Source organism: Bos grunniens, chromosome 11 (assembly GCF_055505025.1).
Source record: "Bos grunniens cultivar Pamir isolate PY7600 chromosome 11, Bosgru_T2T1.0, whole genome shotgun sequence".
Taxonomy (NCBI): Eukaryota; Metazoa; Chordata; class Mammalia; order Artiodactyla; family Bovidae; genus Bos; species Bos grunniens.
In genome coordinates this window covers 21,753,182-21,774,762 of record NC_141175.1, presented here as the reverse complement: position 1 = coordinate 21,774,762, position 21,581 = coordinate 21,753,182, and the positions used below count along the sequence as shown (strand labels likewise).

The following is a 21,581-nucleotide window of genomic DNA, read 5'->3' as shown; positions in this document are numbered from 1 at the left end:
AAGCAGATCGTATCAGATACTAAGAAGATCCAAAACGCTTTAGACAAACTATCAGCTGATCTCCCAACTGGGGAAGAGCAGCAGAAGTGACCTGCTGCTAGGCACAGCCTCGGCCCACTCCACGGCCTCCAGGAGCCACCACACTGCTGCTGGAAGGAAGAATACAGACCCTATACCAGCCGCTGTTGTGTTCTATCCCTCCTTTTAAATCTCTCTGAGCCCCTGGCCTGCTGTTCCCAGGTCTGAGACTGGCATATCGCAGGCTGGACTTGGCTGACATCCTGCGTTTGGCTCGTACTGCGCTGTATAATTTTAAAACACTTGCAACTGCACAGTTAGGACAAGCCTGAGTCCTACAGAGCCACCCTCCTGACGCAGGCACAGCCCGCGTGGCCCTCTTTGGTTTCACACTCTGAACCTCCTTTCCCATGAAGCTGTGAGCTCAGCTTTGATGAGCCAACTTGTACGGGTTGTGTGTCAGTCGCCTGCGCATTTCCAAGATGACGGAAGAAACACTGAGGGGCTGATGATTTGCCAAAGATTAGAGTCCCAGCTCGCGCTGCCTCTTGTGCTTGGAAACTACTGTGGGACAGAGAGGTTCTCAAAATGTTCCCTGCATTTCCAGTGCAGCAGTTTTAACTGCTGGGTTAAACTGCTTGGGACAGAAGGGTGGCATCTCTGCTCCTGTCTCCTTGCCTGGGCTTCTCTCGGCATGGACATCATTCTTGTTCCTTAGCTCAGATTCAGAAGGAAATTGCCCAAAGCCAGGACTTCAAGCCAGATCTGCTTGACTCCAAAGCCTGCTGTGTACAGCCTGCTGCTTCAAACAACTACTTACCAAAAACCCACTGACTTCCTATCTGGTTACCGCCTTACCTGCTCAGGACTGTGCACTCTTAGCCCGAGCTCCATCTTGAACACACCTGCCCTCTCCCTTCCAGACTCACTCAAGGTACACTCAGAGTTCCAGGTCGGGGGACTTCCCTGGTGGTCCGATGGCTAAGACTCTGTGCACCCAGTGCAGGGGGCCAGTGTTTAATCCCTGATCAGGGAACTAGATCCCACATGCCGCAACTAAGAGTTCACATGGCACAATTAAAAAAAAATATCCCGCATGCCAAAAATGAAGACCAAAATTCGGCATGCTGCAACCAAGACCCAGTGCAGCCAAATAAATAAATAAAATATATTTTTTAAAATTCTGGGTCAGGAAGGTATCCAGATAATCGTGCTGGAAAGCCCCTCCCCAGAGAATGAGCAAGAGACAGAGGGTGAAGAATGGAAAAGAAACACACAAGCGCATCAACCTTTCTCCCTTCTCCAGGGCAGACCTGCACGGGGGCGGGTGGGAAGGGGCCGTGCCGGGCACCATCAGAAGGAACAGAAACGGTGTCCTCCAAAAACAGCCCAGCTGAGAGCCAGCCCTGCCATGCAGTTTTATCCAGTCCTACACACTCTTCTCACACAGAGGACAATAAAGAAATCAGACTGTCTCCTTCGTGACACCTACATGCATTTCTAGTTCCAACAATGAATTCTAGAAATGACATCATTTCATATACAGAGCTATGGCCAGGAAGCCAAGGACTGGACAGCTAAGCCTGCCTTCCCCAGGAAACAATAGGTTGGGAAAATCTCATTGGCTCAGTGACAGTACACTTAAGGCATGCCTACTCTGAGTCAGGCACTGGCTTGGCCTCCGAGGTATAAAAGGATGGAGGTAGGCAGCTTGCCTTCAATGAATATGTCAGAATTTTCTGCCTGTAAATAAGAAATGCAATCCTGGTTCTCTTCAGCACAGGAATACTATAAGGGTGAGGTCATCAGTAAAGTTATTATAATATATCAGATCACTCAATACTGATATAATAACACCATCAAATTAGTGGCTGATGGCACTGTCCTCAGAGGAGTTACCCTCAAATCCCATAGCATCAAAACAAAAACACATAACAAGCAGGTTACCCTGAAGATAAAATACTACTAATGTGGATAAGTATTATCAAATTCTAATGTCTGCTAGGCCAAGTTAATATGAATCCCTATCAATATTTAACATAATAAGTCCTAGTATGTGATTGAACCATAGAGAAAGGCAAGCTCCTGCAAAAGGGGCACTTTTCACATCATCCCCATATCACCCATATCATTATTTATCACCACAACCCTTGTTATTACCTTCTGCAGACTGAGGGCTATCACGTTCCAAGACCATGAGGAATGCTCTTGTGACATTATCTCATTCACTTTGGAAAGTCAGTATCTATGGAGTGTTTCCATTTGATTTATGAGAAGATCAATTTCAGTAAATTACTCCAGGTCACTGAGTAAATGACAGAGCACCAGGCCTGCAACCGAGATCTGTCTAAATTCAAGGCCCAAGCTAATGCAGTGAACCGTATCAGCATCTGTGGGGCGTGTGCCTTGACTTTGGACACAGACAGGGGCTACAACACCCCAAGATGACTGGCACTGTACCTGGTGGCCATGCCCAGCTGTGACGGCTGCTCCCCGGTGCTGTGGCTCTTTCCCGCCAGGCACTGCTCTGGCTTACTTTCCTGGAGAAGAAGACGACAGAGAATCATGGACGCAGCAAAGGGAAACCACCTGCGTGACAGCAGGTGTTCCCTGAGGGGCTCCCTGAAGTCCAGGGCAGGGCCCCCATGCCTTCCCCAATGGAACACCCCACCCCCAGGGATGGAAGGGTCCTAGTTATTCCTTTGCTTAGCTGTCGTCTACAATCGAGCTGAGAAACATTTTTGACAAAAATAAGTCTGTTTTCCATAAGCGTTTGTGGCACCAAACCAAGGCTCCATAATCACGGCAGCTTATGCAAATGCTTTATCAAGGGCTGCTTGGATACGCGGGGGCTTTCAAAATATTTTCTTCTAATTGCTGATAGAAGTGCCTGAAAATATTTTCACACCATATTTTGCTTGAGAAAAACATGGATGCATTCTCTTTTTCAATCCCGTGTGCTCTTAATAGAAGATGCTCCCTTAATGTACTGCCAGCACTTTGGAATATTGAGAGCTCTGGGCCAGTCCTGCTTCTCTGGCTTAAAAAGCTCAGGCAAGTGATGGAATGTTTCAGAGTTTCTTTTTCCCACCAGCAAGGCAAGGGTGGTGACATGCAGCTCCTAACAGTGTCGGAAGGACCACAGAGATTCTACACATAAACCCAGAGCCTGGCCTACAGCAGGCAGGGGAGGGAGAAGACATCCACCTGCCAGCAGACATCGCAGGAAGTCATCACAGGCCAGACGGACGTGTCAAGGGACAAAGGCTTTACAGTCACATCTCCTTATCTATAGTCATTCGATCTGCAGGAAGGTTAATGCATTTAATGTTGATAAAGAAAATGAGTGACAGAAACAATATAACATGGTGACTAGCTTAACATATGATGGGTCCAAGCTATTTTCAAAAATTCTTTAGCTTTTATAAGCAGGCAGATAAATGATATGAAAAGAGGCCCAGTAATGTTTAATCTATCTATTGAGGCAGGTAACTTAGCCACTGCTATTAACAATTCTTTATTAGACTTGTTCAAAAATACACGTCTATCTGAAAAGTGTTTAGTGTTTTTAAAAGATATTTCATAACTCTTCATCATTTTATGCTGGCATTCCCCTCAATTCCAACTAATGAGACTCTAGATACTCTGCAAAAAAAAAAAAATAGGTCCCTAAAATAGCCTTCTGTCTAAATTCTAGAACGTTCTGTTCTCTAGTAAAGGAATCAGAAAAGCCTTTTCCACTTTAAGTCTCCTAAAGTAAAGTGAACGCTAGCTATAACATGTTTATACCCTCTTGGAGGAAATGAGGGTATAAAAAGCTCAGGGATGCTACCAGAAAACACCCTAAAATGGTGTTATCTTGGTAAAAACACTTCCAACAGACTCTTTCCCTTTGAAGTAATGAAATAAACAAACTGAGCATCTGAGCTTTTTTTTTTTCACTCTTGTAACAACCAACTCAGCTATTGTCCTCAGGGTTTTTTCACACTATATTCCAAGTATGATCAGCATTCCTTCTAATATCTGCTCTGGGTCCATCTGGGTCCTAGGGAGACCACAGGGATCAAAGCCATACGTGGTCTCTGTTTTCATGGAGTTTAGGGTCTGGAAGGGAAGGGAGGGTTAATTAAACAGCCACACTAATCAGTGTATAATTATAAATGCTGGCAAAATTTGTGAAGGAAAAGTTCACAGGCAGGGCCATGAGGGCAGAGAACAGCAGACCAGATCAACCTGCCAAGAAAGGGCCATTTAAGATGCTAGATAACTAAGAGAAAGGGATGAGAGGGGTCCTAAGGACACCAGGCAGAGAAAGTAACACGTGCAAGGGTCCTGGGGTAGAAATGACACCACAGCAGAGAGGGCGGGGGAGGCGGCAGAAGAGGAGACTCTGCAGGGAACCAGGGGCCAGGATACACAAGGCCTGTGGACCATATTAAGGATTTTGGTCTTTAAGAATCGGGGAATCCACTAAAAGCTTTTAAGAAAGGAGTAATATAAATGGGACTGTTACCCTAAAAAGACCAAGGCAACTACGGAGAATGAGGAAGAAGAAAAGGCAAGAGTGGATACAAATGGACCATTTGCAAGCAATCTTAGGAAAAAGATAGCAACCTAGATTTTTGGGGGTGAAGATGGAGAGAAATGGAAAATGGGAGCAACATACTGGATGATAAACTGAAAAGAGGGGTGAGGGAAAAAGGAAGTATTAGCTTACGGACGGACAGTGGTATCATTTTCTGAATGTGGTCCAGCAAAGGAAGAACTCTCGAGAAAACCATCAGTTTGATTTTAGAAATGACGAGTTTGAAGAGCTGAAGCATCCACGTGGTGACATCTACCTAGCTGGGTATTTGATAAATTAATGTGAATTATAAAATACCTTCTTGGTTAATAAAAATGGAGTCGTTGTATAGGCGTGGGTGAGGCTGCCTGGGGAATAACAGGCAGTCTTTGAAGAAGAGAGGTTCCTAAGACAACCCTGTAACAGTAGTAGTATTAGTCGCTCAGTTGTGTCTGACTCTTTGCGACCCCATGGACTGTAGCCCGCCAGGCTCCTCTGTCCATGGAATCCTCCAGGCAAGAATACTGGAGTGGGCTGCCATGCCCTCCTCCAGGGATCCTTCCAACCCAGGGATCAAATCCAGGTCTCTCGCATTGCGGGCAGATTCATTACTGTTTGAGCCACCACCAGGTAAGCCTGAGGACCCACTTGTACAGCAGCTGAGCCAGAGGATAAACAGCCCCTGGGGCAGGGGGTTGGGGGACAGGTGGACACACTGACATGGAAGCCAAGAAAGAAACTACTTCCAGAAATAGGCTGAGAGGCTGGCAAAGGTCTGAAGAAAAGTATAAGCGTTTATAGAAACAGAAACCAAAGTCATGTATATTTTAGACATGCTATTGACATGAAATGACTAAAAGGAATCAGTCTATGCTATAAGTCTGCCTTGCTAAAACTGTTCTCATGAGCAACAGGAAGATATTTTACTTAAACATTAAAAAAAAAAAAATCAGGTTAAATCTCTCTTTTCTATAGATGAAGAAACGTTCCAGAGCAGGAGTGACCTGACCACACTCTCCAAGCGGAGAGGTAACAGAGCCAGGATGTGAGGCCATCTCTGCCCACCCATCCCGGTCCTTCTCCACCTCCCCTTGTTCTGCGCTGCCTTCACCTGCATGGTGGCAGAGCTGGCTCCTGGCTCAGTGTGACGGCTTTGCTCACTGACACGCAAGCCCTTGCTGAGCCAGGCAGAAACACTTGTGTTTTCCAAGCTTACCTCTTTGATTGTGGTGTTTCTTCCCCTCCATGAAAACCACCATCTTCCTCCCTTTCTGGGCATCTTATCCCTCATGATAGACTCCACCGTGGCCTGTTTTAAATGGATGGTAACATAAATAATGGAACCAAAAAAAGATCAACTTAGCACATTCAAACCAAAAGACACGCACATGCAAATTAAAGAAAGATTAAAAAAAAAAAGAAAGAAAAAACAAAGACAAATCAGAGAAAACACGACATACTATTTGTGGATTAAAAATTTTCGAGAAGCAAAACCTAATGGCATCCAAAATTACATTAAGGTAACTTAGGCATGAAGACTTAAGAAGATGTTAAAGGAATAAACAAACAACAAATAAAATACAACACAACAACAACAGAAAAAGAAAGCATTGAAAATCATTAGTGATTAGTCAGACAGCAAGTTTTCAAATTAAAGTGGTTTACTGATTAAGATACTGTTATTCTCAATAAGATGATTGATTATAAAATGAAAAATGAAATGATTAATATGAGGTACAAGGCAAAGTTTTAAACAAAAAGTAAAATGCATGGGATCTTTTTAGTAGATGTAAATTTCCAAATTTGGGCAAACTGAATATTCATAGATGCATTTGACTTAAAAGCTCAAATATTAAAAAAGAAAATCCATACTCTTGTCCTAAATAAATGCAAGTTGAATAGGAGATTAAATATTAATTAGTAATATTCTTTGTAAATCAGTTGTACTTCAATACATTTTAAAAAATAGTAACAATTTTCTACATATTTTAAAGAACAAAATAGTCACCTTGAGGCTAATTCAAGTACCAAAGTAAATATTATCTAATTTCCCTTCTTTGGTTTATGGAACTCTCAGGCACTAATACCTCAGCTAGTAATGAGAGAATTGTCTTTCAACCAAACAAGTTGCAGGTAAGTGGAAAGATAAATAATTCACGTATTTAGCCTGAAGTGTGCTTCTTTTTATCATTTAAGAATCCCTACCTGACACAAAAGAAAACCTGAATACACTGAACAAGCCCTCCCTATTCATGAACAGGACAATTCACAAAGATGTCAATTACCCTACTCCTCCTATTTCTATTTCATCCATATATTAAACAAAATTCCAATTTGAAAAAAAAAAAAACAGGATTATTTTCAAACCTAGACAAACTGGTTGGAAAGTTCATTTATAAAACAAACAGAAATGGCCAAGAAAACTGAAAATAAGTAGACATAAGCCTGGCATGTGTGTGTGCTATGCCGCTTCAGAATACTGGAGTGGGTTGCCATGCCCTCCTCCAGGGGATCTTCCCAATCCAGGGATTGAGCCCATGTCTCTTATATTTCCTGCATTGGCAGGTGGGTTTTTTACCACTAGTGCCACCTGGGAAGCTCAGGCATAAGCCTTACTAGATATTAAAATATATTTAAAACTTACAGTAATTAAAAGAATGCAGTCTTGGGACATAATTTAACATATTATTAGAACAGAAGACAAAATCCAGAAATAACCCTAAATTCACAGGGGATGTAATGTAAGATCAAGTTGTAATTGCGTATCAATGGGTAGAGAGTTATATAATGAAAGGTATGGAGATAATTAGGGAGCCAACCATGACCCTCTCAGTTGACTCCCTGGGTGAACCACCCCTTTGGTTCTCACCATCACAGCCAAAACTCTGCTCAGGAATCACACTGCACTATGTTCCATGAAGGCAGGCTCAAGTCTGGGGGGAGAAACTTAGATTGTTCTGCACCACTCATGGCCATTCCATTGTGTTGCCAACAACCGGCTGAGAGGTGATCATGTGACCAAACTGTGGCCGATTAAATGTGAGAAGCCTGTCTCCATCCTTCCTATTTTGGACACTTATATGAGGAGCTGTTGGATAAAACAGTCATCTTGGGATCATAACGGGGAAGCCAGGAAAATCAGAAAGGCTCATCCAGCTTCATCCAGCTTCATCCAGCCTGAAACTACCAACCTCTAAGATTCTTATTATGTCAAATAATAAACCCCTGTTATTCCAGTCACTTGTAGTCACTCTGTTTCCTGCAACCAAAGCATCCTGATTCAATAACCAGCTGGGGAAAAAAAAAAAAAACTGATTTCATTTCTGATACCTCAACTCATGACTTTCAAAATAAAATCAAGATGGATCAAAGATTTAAGAAAATGCTGGAAGAAAAGACAGGGCATATTTTCATAAGTTTTGGAAATGGGAAGCAAGCATGGCCATTCCAAGTGTGATACAAAACCTAGCAGCCTCAAAAGATAAGATTGATGAAGTCTCTGCATAAAAATAATTTCTATTATTAAATAAATGCCAAAAACAGAGTCCAAAAAATTACTGACAACCTGTACAATATTTAGGCTGCCTACCACAAAGACTAATTTCTTTAAGTTTAGCAGTCATGTGTATTTCTTTTTCTGTGAACTATATAGCCTTTATCAGTAAATTTCTATTGCACTGGTCTTTCTTCTCATTGATTTGTAAGAACTGTAAAAACTTGCCCTGGGCCACAAACACTGTACAGAACCTGCCAAGGACAAAACAGAACCCACTCTGGAGCATAGGCCCTCAGCTCAGTCCACAAAGAATACTCACAGATAAAGCTCCATGAAAGATACAGTCACGATCCCAAAGCATGTGCACACACGCACACACACAGCCACAAAGGAGAGAACGTGAGCTAAACAAAGTCAAAATAGACCTGCACGACCCTCAGGTATGAGATCTACCTGACAAGCCACAACATCCACAGCAGCACAAAGCCTTTGCTAAGCATGTGAAGGATGCAAGTGTGAGATGTGGGCTCTGCAGCCGAAAGAATGGAGCATTTGGAACAAAGACCCAATGCTGGAAAGCGATCAATTCCAGGAGAGGCCTGGGGAACCGGCAGGGGGAGGACACGGGCATGGTGGGCTGCTGCAGTGCATCTGCCTGTCACCCTGGCTCTTTTATGCAGCTGCTCACCTGCTCTCAGGTGCAGCCAGGAGCTGCCCACTTGCTCCTCCTTGGCCAATCAGCCCCTAGCCTGCTTCCTGGCTGAGCCAGGCCTGAGTGTGGGCACCTGGTGTCTGGTATAGTACTACCCTGCTCCCCTCCTTCATCCTTCTACCCTCATCACCCTTGGGCTCAGCATCCACCTGCTTTGCCCCCATCTGTGTCCCTGGCATGCCAGGTGCGGGGACAGGAATCCTGGAGAGGCAGGACTCGGTCTGGCGCTGCCTCCACTGGGAGCTTTTGCTTTGATGAGAGAAGGGAGAAGGACATTCAAAGTGCAAGGGAGACCCCTGCAGTTTATACCCATGAACTTCCAACCAGCACAGTGTAATTAACCTCATGGTTTCTAAAGAAAATGAAAGAAAGTGAAGTTGCTCAGTTGTGTCGGACTCTTTGTTACCCCATAGACTGTGGCCTACCGGGCTCCTCCATTCATGGGATTTATCAGGCAAGAGTACTGGAGTGGGTTGCCATTTCCTTCTCCAGGTTTCTTCCCAACCCAGTGATAGAACCCAGGTCTCCCGCACTGTAGGCAGACCCTTTACCGTCTGAGCCACCAGGGAAGTCTAAAATAAAAGCTAAATTCCAATCCCCCAGATTCAGCGAGCCATCATTTTCATGTCCCTTTTCTTTCTCATGGTAAAGCTCACCTTTGGCAATGGTTTCTGGAAGGCCTGCATGGCCAGGAGCAGAGGCGCGGCTGTCGTCCAGTTATAGTATCTGACGTGAAACAAGGAAAAGCGGTCAGAAGACCAAGGCTCAGACCTCTAATGTCCCGAGAAGCGGTCATGTGAGGCTCTGGACGTTCAGAGGGTCCTTAAAGAGCCCAGTACTGTGGCAAACACCCCAGGTCAGCTGCCACATGCCCCACCCTTACAGAAGCCCTTCCTCCAGCCAAACTCCCAGCGGCCACTGTGGCAACAGGACAAACGACATGGCAGGTGACCCAGTGGCCAGCTGAGAGCAGCCCACGCCCCGCTGGGCATCAAGCCACTGATGTGCTGGAGCATTTCTTGCCCACACTTCAGGGAAAAGGAAACGAGGACCCTCAGTTAACACGTAAACACCTGTGGCTTCCTCTAATGGGGAAAAGTTTGCCAACAGCCTGTAAAAATACGTGCACATCCCTTGACCTCAGACAACAAAGCTTTCAAGGGACGGGTGCACGGTCTATCTTGTGATAGAGGCCAGGGCTGTGACGTCACATGTCCCACTGTAAAATCTGGTGCAGCCTAATGCAAGCCCCACAGGATCCAGTTACATCAACGTTCTAACCATATAAGTGATGCAGCATTTTGCCAATAGTGAAGAGACAATAATAGATTTTTAACAAAGACTTAGATTTATACATTTCTAAAGGTTACTGTCCAGGTCTCTACAGCAGAGAAGCTGAAGCTGAACGGGTATCACACGACGGCTGAAATGACTTTCGGGAGGAACTTACTTATTTCCGATCTTCACCACGAGGTTGGGGTCATCAATGAGGGCAGGGTTGTCCGCAAACTGCTGATATGACACAGCCTGTTCCAAAAATGCGTCTGTGAAGGCAAAGGAGGGGGGAATACAAAGAAGATCTAGTACAAACACCAGGACTGTTTTCACTCCCTCACAAGTATCTTCTGAGAGTTTATGCCATCCAGCTATGCAGACAATCCTATCAAATTTATTTGTCAAGGGGCCTTCAGTTAGTTTGGGGGGCTGTGTCTGTGCAGAAATGAAGAGAGATGGGGGCAGTCAGAGGATGGGGGACAAGTGCACCCTTAATCAGGGCACATGTGTTTACACGGGAGCAGGCATGTGGCAAACACCATAAACACAGGCCCATGCAGAAGCAGACGACTGGAGCTCAAGGTATGGTCACCCGGGTCTGAAGTCATAGTCATTGGTGTGAACTTCCACACCCACCTCCTCACCAGTAGTCATGAGGATGGACAAAGTCATGAATGAAAGCTCAGTGACCTGCCTAAAGCAGGGGGGGACACCTAGGGTCTAGGAGTCTGGTCTAGGAGTCATCAGCTAGAATGGCTGACTGCACTCTCTGGAGGTCTCAGGGCCACCTCACCATGTAAATAGCATGAGATCCTAGGAAACTAGGGATAAAAATAGGGTGGGGGCTATGATTTAACTCAGATCACCTAAGCCAACCCTGAGACACCCTTCTGACACAGCCAGGAAGGGTCCAGGGCTCGCTCGGACACCCCTCCCTCCTCCAGCGTTTCTGTACACTTGCTACCCACTCTTTTCCCAGTGTTGACGTTGCCACCAGCCCCGGGCCCCACCCCACTGCAGGACGGACACAAGCTATGCTCAAACACGCCTGACGACCAGTGACCCCAGTGGCCTTGTTGTCGCCTGGGGCCGCGTGTGTGTGTGTGCGTGCGTGCGTGCGTGCATGTGTGCATGTGACACTGCGGTCAGTCAGCCAGCCGCAGCAACATTTGGGTGCTGAGCCACAATGAGTCACGTGCGCTCCTTCATGAGCCCAGGACTTCGGGCCGGTGCAGCCGGCGGCCACCAGGGGGCGCTGCCGGCTCAAAGATGGCGGCGGCCCCGCGGTACCTTTGGTGATCTCCCGGTTGTCGCTGAGGCCCCCGCAAAGGGAGATCGCGATGGACGGCAGGTCTCTTAGGCCGTCCGACGTGCTCTCCACGCCGCTGTCGACGCCAGAGCTGCCCACGGACTGAGGGGACTGGTTGGCGGAGCGGGCTCCGTTGTCGCTGGTGGGTTTCGTGAGCCCAGAAGGGTCTCCGCTGGAAGGAGAGGAGTGGGAGGGGCTGTGAGGAGGGTTTCCCAAGCCTGGGGTGCGGGGCGCGGGGGGGATGTCTCACTCAGATGTCAGGTGACCCCGGCAGTCAGAGGGACAAATGGTGTCATCCCAGCAGACCCTCACTAAGGCGCCATGGCAGGCACACGAGCTACATGAATGACCTTAGGAGGAAAAATAACCATTTTTAACCCCTACACTTCCCTGCGTTTTTCTCCCAAATACACTGGAATTGATGAAGAGAGAGAGCATGCCATCCCAAGAGGCCACCGTCCTGTCACGCCCTCTGTGGAGCCAGGACTCCCCACAAATGATGGGAATCCCAGAAGGGGGCCCCCCGAGGTCCCAGGAGACTTGCCCTGGGGAGGGGCAGGGCTGTGCATAGCTGATCTGGGATGAGGATCACTGACCGCTGCAACACCACCTTGGTGTACCTGGGGAGATGGCCTCGAGCCTGTGCCCCGACTCAAAAGCCGTCCCAGGAGGGGTGGACAGCCATGCCCCCACGTCTACAAAGGGTTCGTGCTTTGACCGGTTGCTCCTCAGGGTAAAACGTGGGACTCCTGCAGCTTTTTCTCACTCACTTTCTAATCAAATATAAGGAAAAAGCAGCTCCCAGGTTAACATATACAAAACGATAGGAAGCATAAAAAGGGCTCTTACTTTTTGGGGAAATACAGGGCAGCGACTTCAGGATCCATGTCTGTGAGGTCATCTAAGTAGACGCCGTCAGCCCCCAGGTGTCGGCTTCGTTTGTCTGAAAGGGCACACGGGTCAGGTCAGAGCACCGTTCTTCAGATGCAACCTCACAGACTTCTGAGCCTCTCTAGAAAGAGCACTTGAGCACCGTGTGCAGATCTACTCAGAAGGGTCCACTGAGTGAGTCAGGTAGCTTCAGTGAGCCTCAGCTCCCCAGCTGGGAGGGGCCTGAGAGGTACTAAGCACTCAGCACACTGACACAGTGATGGTTATTTTTATTATTATCGGTACTGGTTTGTTATTATTATCACTAAACAGTAAAGCTTTCACTGAGCACTTCCACATCAGTACTCTGAAGCCTCCTGAATGGCACATCGTTGGCCCCTGGGCACCAAGACTGCAGCCTTCCAGTTTACTGTGGCCAAAGAATTACATCATCGGTTCATACAGACTAGAACCACTGTGCACAAAGCCATGTGGCCAACAGATGGGGCTTCATGTCATTGGTCTGGACAGGCAGCCAGGTGGGCATTTGACTACATGTATGGAGCCCCCACATGCGCCAACCACTATACGAAACACCAAGGAAACAGGTAAAAAGACAGAAATATTCTTGACCTCACAGAGCACATATGTTCTAGTACAGAAGTCAGGCAAAAAAACAAACAAGTAATCATTGAAACAGTGACACATGGCATGCAGAAATTAGCACAGGGCGATGCACTAGAGGGAAACCAGGGGCAAGGAAAGCGGGGTGCAGACTGGCTTCATCATCAGTGTCTGGTGCAGTCCCAGCGTGGGGGACCCCAGCATCCCTGGCCTGTACAGTGGAGGGCGGCGGGGATGGATCACTGCACCATCCCCGAGGCCTCCTTCAGGTTAGACTTTCTACAACTCAATTCTGAGAAAACACATATTCAGCAAAAGGGCAAGGGACTGAACAGGAGAGATGTCCTGTCTCCCCTCTGAAGAATCCTGAACTTTGGGGTGGGGGAGAGACTGTGGTGGGCAGAGCCCCCAGTGCACAGGAAGGCACTGGGAAGCGTTGGCTTTCTCACCCTTTTTCCTGGAAGGCGAGTCTGTCTTGCTTGCAGCTACTGGGGCAGTGTTGGCAGAAGGGGCTTTGGGCTCCTCAATCGTGGGTAAAGGGGGGGCCGCTGCTCCCAAGGCCTCGACATCATCTTCGTTCACAAACTGTATCTCTGTCTGCGGCTTGTTCTGCTCCAGCAGTGGCTGCACCGGAGATGCCCTGACCAGTGTTGGCGACTGGTCACTAAACGCATCTGAAGACTCACTGTGGATGGCTTGGAAGTGCATTTTATCACAGATTTTCCTGCTGTTCAACGGGCTGGACTCTTTCATCTTGTGTGGCGAGGACTGGATCAAAGGGGTAGGGAGGGAGGGAGAGAGAAAAGGTCAGAGAAGAGTCGAGTCAACCAAAGGGCCCTGGGCAGGCACAACTGTACAGGACACAGTGAAGCCTTAGCGGGTGGGAGGGGGTGGCGCACCTGGTGACTCCCATACCTGCTGAAAGGTCTGGAAACCAAGGATCGTGTTTCCAAAGCAAATGAACTTTCATAGAAAACAAATGGGAGTGAGTAGGTGAGTGAATGAGACCACCAATCTAACACAAGTGTCCAGCGGGAGAAAGGGGAATATATTCACACCACAGGGCGATCAAGGTGCTGAAAGTGAATTATGACACATGGTAACAGGGCGAGCCTTGCAAAACTAAACTCTGCTATAAAGTCAAGATTGGGTTTATCATTATTGGGGGGGGAGGCGTCAGAACAGTAATTGCAAAGGGTCGGGGGGCTTTCAAGTTCTGATTTAGTCCTGGTCTGGGTGCAGGTCACGTGGACACATTCACCTGTGTGAAGTGTGTGAAGATGTTTCCATCTTGGCACTCAGGATCTGGGTGTTTCTCTGCATGTGTGTTACAGTTCAATGAAGTCCACCCCCAAAACATAAGTGAACAAGGGCAGATTTGGTGGCTGGTTCCCATGAGTGGGAAAGGGGCATTTCTGACGCTAACTCTCCAAGGAGTTTCCAGTTATGGAAAAGATTTATCCAACAGAAATCAAAACGCAGCTTGTGGGCTGGAAAGTGGGGAGCGGGTATGCATTTCTGCATCTGATCCTACAGCTTCAAGCACAGAAGAAAACAATGCAATAGTGCATCTGTGGCCGGAACTGTTTTGCCAAAAGTGATGGGTTTGCACATTTGTGCCGTTTCTCCAGCAACAGGTGACGTGCATTTGTAAAGATGGCTGGCTGGGTCAGCACGACCGCTTATAGGCAGAGAAATCAGCATTTTCCATGAAAGCTAAATATAACCTAGAAAGGGAATGAACCCACAGCTTCAGCCTCAACAGACCTACTCTCCAAAGAGCTGTCTCTTTGAGTTATCACAGAAATGCTTTCAGTCTTCACTTACTCATTCATTTATTTATTCACATCACAAAGATTTACTGGGGATACAAGAGGTGGTAGCATCTTCTAAGGGTCTTACAGTATTTACAAATACCAAGGCAATGGCACCCCACTCCAGTACTCTTGCCTGGAAAATCCCATGGATGGAGGAGCCTGGTAGGCTGTAGTCCATGGGGTCGCTAAGAGTCGGACACGACTGAACGACTTCCCTTTCACTTTTCACTTTCATGCATTGGAGAAGGAAATGGCAACCCACTCCAGTGTTCTTGCCTGGAGAATCCCAGGGACGGGGGAGCCTGGTGGGCTGCCGTCTCTGGGGTCACGCAGAGTCGGACACGACTGAAGCGACTTAGCAGCAGCAGCAGCTTGAAATACCATAATATAGTTCAAGATTCTTTTAACAAATTGGAATATGAAATAAAATTTCTTGAAAGAAAAGATTGTGACCATTTCATGTCTTCAGAAACTACCTTTGATGGATGGCAGAAATAAGGAAGGAAAAAAAAAAACCTACCTTTGTGGCTTGGGGCAGTTCTCCCCAGAGCCAGAGCATTTCTAGATTATTCTTCTGAATTGTCCTATCCGCAGATTTGCTGACCAGTTCTGAATCGCTTTTAGGTGTTGACGGTCGGGAAACTGAAGGACTTAAGGAAACACAAATGGAAAATTAAAGTGGGAAGAGAAACTTTGGAAATGTTTTTGTGCCCAGCATTCTGTGGTTCAGAGAACCTAGAAAACGGCCCCAACACACCACTGCCTTGCGACCACAGCTTTGTGACTATCCCCTCTGTGGCCACCAGGAGCGGACAGAACACGCGCCCAGGAGAAGGCACCCCCCATTTGGGTAACCTTGTCCCAGCCTGCTGCCAAATTCCAAGTAAAGATGAGAAGTAGCATTTAAAAGGGGGAAATGGAAAAAAAGAGATGAAATGGAAAAGGGAAGAAAAAAATTTGCTGCCATCTTTGCAGGCCTCTCTCTGATCTCAATGCTCCTGGCAAGCCCAATTTCCAAACCAAACTCCTCAACTCTCACGCAGCTGCAAATAGGTCCGGGCCATCTCGGACATGCACCCATCAAGATATGTATACATCTGCACCAACTTTGAAAACAAGGAAGTGGATCATATGTCAACTTTACCACAAATGCTGGATGCTACCAGTAACTCACTAACGTGCAGGGCTCTCTGAGCTGAGATTCTGCAAAATATTTTATCTTCAAGAAATACTTCCTAGATTCCTATTTGCTAAGACTCTTCCTACAACAACACAGCATGAGGCTTAATTCTCAAACGAGCTTTTAAGTGGTTGTGACTTGCATTCGGGTCTCCACGTTTTCTATATTTTTCTCTCCTGAGACCCAAGCTGTCTTACTTCTGTCCAACCACAGAAACCATCGATTTAGGCACAAAATTCTTAGAGCCTTCTAAACAACATATGGATGAGAAAAAAAGACCCACTTGATTATTTCAGTCTTTGATCTCCTATACCCTTTCCTATCAGACAACAGTTTTAATGACGTGAGAAAGAAAGCCCTGCAATTCTCCTTTTCCACCTTCTCTCACACCTCACACGGGCTCTCTCAAGCACCTCACATCATGTGCTTGGTCTCACGTATCTGCTTGAGTCAGACATCAGCTTCGAGGGGACAGAACTTGCCTATCGGGACAAGGCGAGCTCGTAGATGAACCAAAGCTTGTCTCAGACAGACGGGGACCTTTAATGGCTAAACTGACGCTGGCTGTCTTTAGTCCAGCCTTTCAGACAAATAGATTCAATGCTTCTCTGCATCATTTCACACTGAAGTAGACACGGGCTGGTCCCTCCTCCCTTGGCATCCGCACCCTCCATCCATGGAAAGGCATGTGGCAGCCTTCAGGCTCGATGTAGCCAGTCTGCAGAGAGGAGGAGCCTGAGATCGCATACTGTGGGTATGTAACCAAGGGGACACCTCTACACACACACACACACACACACACAGTATGCCCTTCAGAAAGCTACCCCCTGAGAAAGGAACTCTGGGTCTTCCAGACATCTGAGAGAGAAAATGCTTATCACCTCCTTTCTCTTGCTTCCTCCAGCTTCCTAATTCTGCTTTTCTCCTGAGGGTCAAGGCTCTTCTGGCACCAAGGTGTCCAGAATTACATGTTCAGGACCATGAAATGTGCAAAGGGAGCACTGTGGCCTCCAGCAAGGGGCCCTTGTGCCAACAGTTCTGACCTGGATGATTCTCCAGAGGCATCAAGGGGGAAGCCCATCGTAACTGGCTTCCTACCCTCATCAGCGCAGCACCCAAACCTCAAACTGTTTGCTTAAAAGGAACATATTTTTTTATTTTGTTATAACAATTCTCTGGAACAGTATCCACTGCACTAAAGTAAAGCCCTCTAGGCTGAGCCTGCTCTGGAGCCAAGTGTCAGCAAACTTCCTCTATAAGAGGCCAGACAGCAAGTACTCCAGGCTCTGGGGGTTATGTGGTCTTTGTGGCAACAACTCGAGCCTGCCCTTGTGGTGGAAATGCAGCCACAAACAGTATGTGGACAAACTGGCTGTGCCCCCATAAAACTAAAGAAACAGAGGGTGGGCCAGACTGGGGCCACGGGCTGTAGTTTATGGATCCCTGCTCTAGGAGAATGTAAACACTGAACACAGGTCTCCATCACCCTGCCCAAATCCAGAATTCTTAACATCTGATCCTGTGATGAAAGCTACAAGCCATCGAGATGCTGAGGTGGGCAAATTCAGATTCACAAAGGACCGAGCCCTGTGTGATCCATACGCCGGGCGCACCACCCCTCAGTCACGTGCCCCCAGCCACACCAGCCCCACAGAAGGACGCTGCACCCAAATACACATGGACCATCTGTGCTGAGTGTTGAGGGAATTCAGACAGACGGGACATAAACGAGGGAAGAGACTCCTGACACTGAGTGTGACTGACGAGAAAGAGGATTCCAAAATTGCCCATTATCGAATATGAGACTTTCAAGATCAAAGGTTGTTCAAAAAAGTAAGCTTCAAGGTCACACTGACTGATCTGTTTCAATAATGCATTTACTAGCCATAATCACTATCGGCATTTTTGCTGAAATCCCATTTAGGCACATCAGTTATATAACTGCTCACAACTTAGCTGACCTCATTTTAAAATGGCCTTTGTTCTGCACCCATAACCTGGGAGGGAAGTATTAAATATATCCTGAGACTTGGTTCTTCAAAAAGAAAACCAGTTTCCCAGGCAGAAGTTAATCACGGCATCACTGCTCATTTTTCACAAAGCAGGCAGGTCAAAGTGTGGGCAATTCCAAGGGAATGGAGGCAGGAACCTATGACTTCTGCATCAAATTAAAACTCTAACCTAGGATTCTGAACCTTCTGGTCCATCCTACACTAACCTAGGATTCTGAACCTTCTGGTCCATCCTACCCTAACCTAGGATTCTGAACCTTCTGGTCCATCCTACGCTACTCTCCAAAATTCTATTCTACAAATGCTGTGGACACATCTGATCATATTACTCAGAAAGTCTATAAGCTCTTTACTGAGTTACAATAACAACTCTCCTTATGCTTAAATGATAGGACTTCCCTAGTGGCTCAGATGGTAAAAAAAAATCTGCCTGCAATGCAGGAGACCTGGTTCAATCCCTGGATCAGGAAGATCCCCTCAAGAAGGGATGGCAACCCACTGCAGTATTCTTGCCTGGAGAGCTACAGTCCATGGGATCACAGTCGGACACGACTGAGTGACTAAATGGGCAGGCAGACATGCTTAAGTGATATCTGAAAAAAGTTTTGTAAACTTATTTGTTGAACAACCCCAGACACAAAGATCATATCCCAATCTTCAATTCCTTATTCTATTTTTCAAAGCACATCACAAAATTAGAAAGGACTCTATGCTTAACCCTAATTTCCAGAGTCAAACTTAAGTACTTTAAAAAAATATAACCATCTACAAGTGCTTAAAATGAAAGGAAAAGAAATAATCTATATGTATTTTCTTCATAAGTAATTTGGTTAGTGGATAAATAAATTGGTAAGGGTTAGACCAAAATTTTCACTTCCAAGAATCTATACGGATTCTCCACATAAGTAATTTGGTTAATGGCAAAACTTACTTATTTATAAGAGTTAGAGCCAAGTTTTTATTATAAAAACATCCACAGCGGGAAAATAACCCCTCTACCTTTCCGAAGCGTGGAAGTGGGAAGACTGTGGAGGGCAAGAGCTAGAAAGACCGCCCTCGGCCGCAACCGCCAGATGAGGGGGGGGCCTCCTGCAATCTACCAGGCTACGGCATACCACGTGATCCACATTAAAAGAAAGAGAAATCAGAGGTCAATTCAATGAAACAAAATTTCTTATCAGTTATTTGACTACTCTCACAATAACACCTATAAGAAGGTGAAGGTACTTGGACAGCTGACAGTGGCAGAGGACCACATGTTGAAATCACAGAGAAATCAACACGATCTTCTTAACCATGAAAACAGACGACTGCCAAGACACCCGTTTCACTTTCTGTTTCATCTGCAGGCCCATAGTGAATTGCTTTTCTTGGGTCAGAGTTTAGTGCCTAATCAAATGACATACTCCAAAAGGTTTGGTAATCTGGGCTGGCAATTGTCTCTTAAAAGAAAACACATAAACCCAAGTATAGATATGTGTCTATTTATTCTAATTTGTAATTTCATTTAACCATGATCAGATCACCTCACCTGACATGGTTATTATTCTGGACTCATAGAGCAAAACATAGAAGACAGAGAAACGTACTCAGGATTGTGTTTAAAGGATTTGTTTTAAATGCTTAAAATTAATGTAGAATGTTTGAACAGAGTTTTCTACCTATTAGTGACTTCTAAATATTCCACATAATTTTCTTCCTAAAGTACTATGTACTTATGTACTTCCCTCCTTAGGGTTATAACTCCACAGACCACGGGAGAGAATGTATGAGGTTCTAGAAAGGTCTATACCTATATAGTCCAACAAGATAGCCATAGGTTGCATGGGGCTATGAGCATTTGATGTGTGACTGGTTCAAACTGAGGGGGTCTGTACATGTTGAGATACACAACTTCAAAGGCTTGTGAAAATGAGAATGTGAAACAGTTCCACAGTGTTTTACAAAACGATGACTTGAAAAAAATCCGATTACTTGAAAATAATTTTTAATAAATACATCATAGATCATCAAAATTAATGTTATCAATTTCTTTACACTTTTTAAGGATGGTTACTAGAAAACTTTAAATTACATATGTATTTAGCATTATGTTTCTACCGGACAGGGCTGGCCTGAGGACGGACAGACCCCTGGGAGGGGACTCCACAGGCCTCCAGTCCTACCCTGGCTGCTGTCCATTCACGATCACGTGATGCGTCTGTTTCTCTCCAACCTCAACTTTGACGCACGGCGATGACCATGCAGTCTCATTAAGGAGATCACTCCAGTCAAACTGGAACTGGGAGAGGTGTATACTTCAGGTGGGAAGCCCTGAAGCATGTTCCAGGACTTGGGGGCTCTGACACCAGAAGCAAACCTAACACGTTAGGAGCATGTGTAACCCAAGAAGGTCACTGTCACCTAGACCAGAGCTGCCCATCTCTGCTGCATTCTCGCCAGACCCCTGAGATCTTTTCTTTCCTAACAGACCTCCCTCCACCATGAAATTTTAATGCCCTGAATATACTCCACGTCTGCTTATGTTACTATGCCCCTTTGGAGGTCACATGGCTATTCTAATATCTAAGATATTTTTTTTGCCACCCAAGAACAAATTTTTGTCCTGACGGGGGTGATAATCATCCCCACACACTTCAGATCTGTCCCCTGCCCAGTCCTTCTGGAAACTGCTCAGAAGGGCTCACGTGTCCTCACAGGCTTCACAGCCTGAAATGTTTTAGTCTTCTCTGCACACTGAGCAGCTGTGGTTCTTCGACCTCATCCTGGAAGTCGATGGCCCCTGAGAGTCCATTTTAGGGAAACCAAAATCACTGAGGGCAGCGGGGGAAGACAGCATCATTCTCACAGCCCCAAATGACCTCAGGGCTCCTGCTGCAGCTGCCCTGCTCCTGAATCTCACTTTAGGGATACGTATCCAAAAAGGCTGTCACTGTTTTCTCCCCCTGACAATAAGCTTTATGTAACTTCACACATGGTTTCCCTTTCATATCTGCAGTTTGATTCTGCTACTAGATAGAAGTTTAAGATCTGCTCATGTTCTGTGTTTAATCCTGATCTGTACCTTCTAGCATAAGGTGAATTTTGGGGGGTTCTAATTCTATTCATTTTTTTACGTAGATTTCACTGTGAAACGTGCCTCCTGTGACTGACTTGGAATCCTCTGGACCAGGACAGGCAAACACACATGGACACACACCAGCCCCTCACCTGGCGCTGGGTGACCACTCTCTGTCAGAATTAGGGTAAGAGGCTGACTGAGGGTAAGTCATGACAGGGGAACGGCTCTCCTTAGGGACATCTTCTTGGAATGGAGGTATATCATCAGGAATAGTTCTGGAGAAAGAGAAAAAAAAAAACAAAAAACATCAAAGTCAAAGAGATTTTACCGATAGATACATAATAAAGGCAAGTTTCCATTTCTCCTTATCTCTAATGCTTTGTAGATCAACATGATCTGCTGGTATACCCCCAGGTGTACTCTGAGCAGTGGAAACGAAAAAAGTTACTCAGAGAAATGTTTCGTGTGTTCACACTTTGGCTCAATTATCACTGGAAAATGATTAAGTTTAAGAACTTGGACTTAGACGGGCTTGATGACCACACTGCTTGTTACTGTTAAGTTACACTACGTGCGTGTGTGCTCAGTCGTTCAGTAGTGTCCAACTCTTTGTGACCCCATGGACTGCAGTCCTCCAGGCTCT

The 21,581-nt window shown here is 46.1% G+C and overlaps 1 protein-coding gene across 11 annotated transcripts in view; it reads right to left on the bottom strand.

Annotated features, from left to right (window-relative positions):
* The window catches only part of LPIN1 (lipin 1), a 130,258-nt gene that overhangs the window by 21,483 nt on the left and 87,194 nt on the right, over nt 1–21,581 (bottom strand). For 7 of the 11 annotated variants that reach the window (XM_086325630.1, XM_086325631.1, XM_086325636.1 and 4 more), the window contains 10 exons: nt 21,088–21,213; nt 18,877–18,981; nt 15,206–15,335; nt 13,318–13,636; nt 12,224–12,317; nt 11,356–11,546; nt 10,241–10,334; nt 9,447–9,516; nt 5,799–5,891; nt 2,479–2,558 (listed from right to left, as the gene is read on the bottom strand). In XM_086325630.1, the coding sequence (XP_086181756.1) occupies nt 2,479–2,558; nt 5,799–5,891; nt 9,447–9,516; nt 10,241–10,334; nt 11,356–11,546; nt 12,224–12,317; nt 13,318–13,636; nt 15,206–15,335; nt 18,877–18,981; nt 21,088–21,213 (1,302 nt within the window). The remainder of the gene's footprint in view (nt 1–2,478; nt 2,559–5,798; nt 5,892–9,446; nt 9,517–10,240; nt 10,335–11,355; nt 11,547–12,223; nt 12,318–13,317; nt 13,637–15,205; nt 15,336–18,876; nt 18,982–21,087; nt 21,214–21,581) is intronic. The other 4 variants (XM_086325632.1, XM_086325637.1, XM_086325639.1 and 1 more) reach the window with 1 other exon arrangement.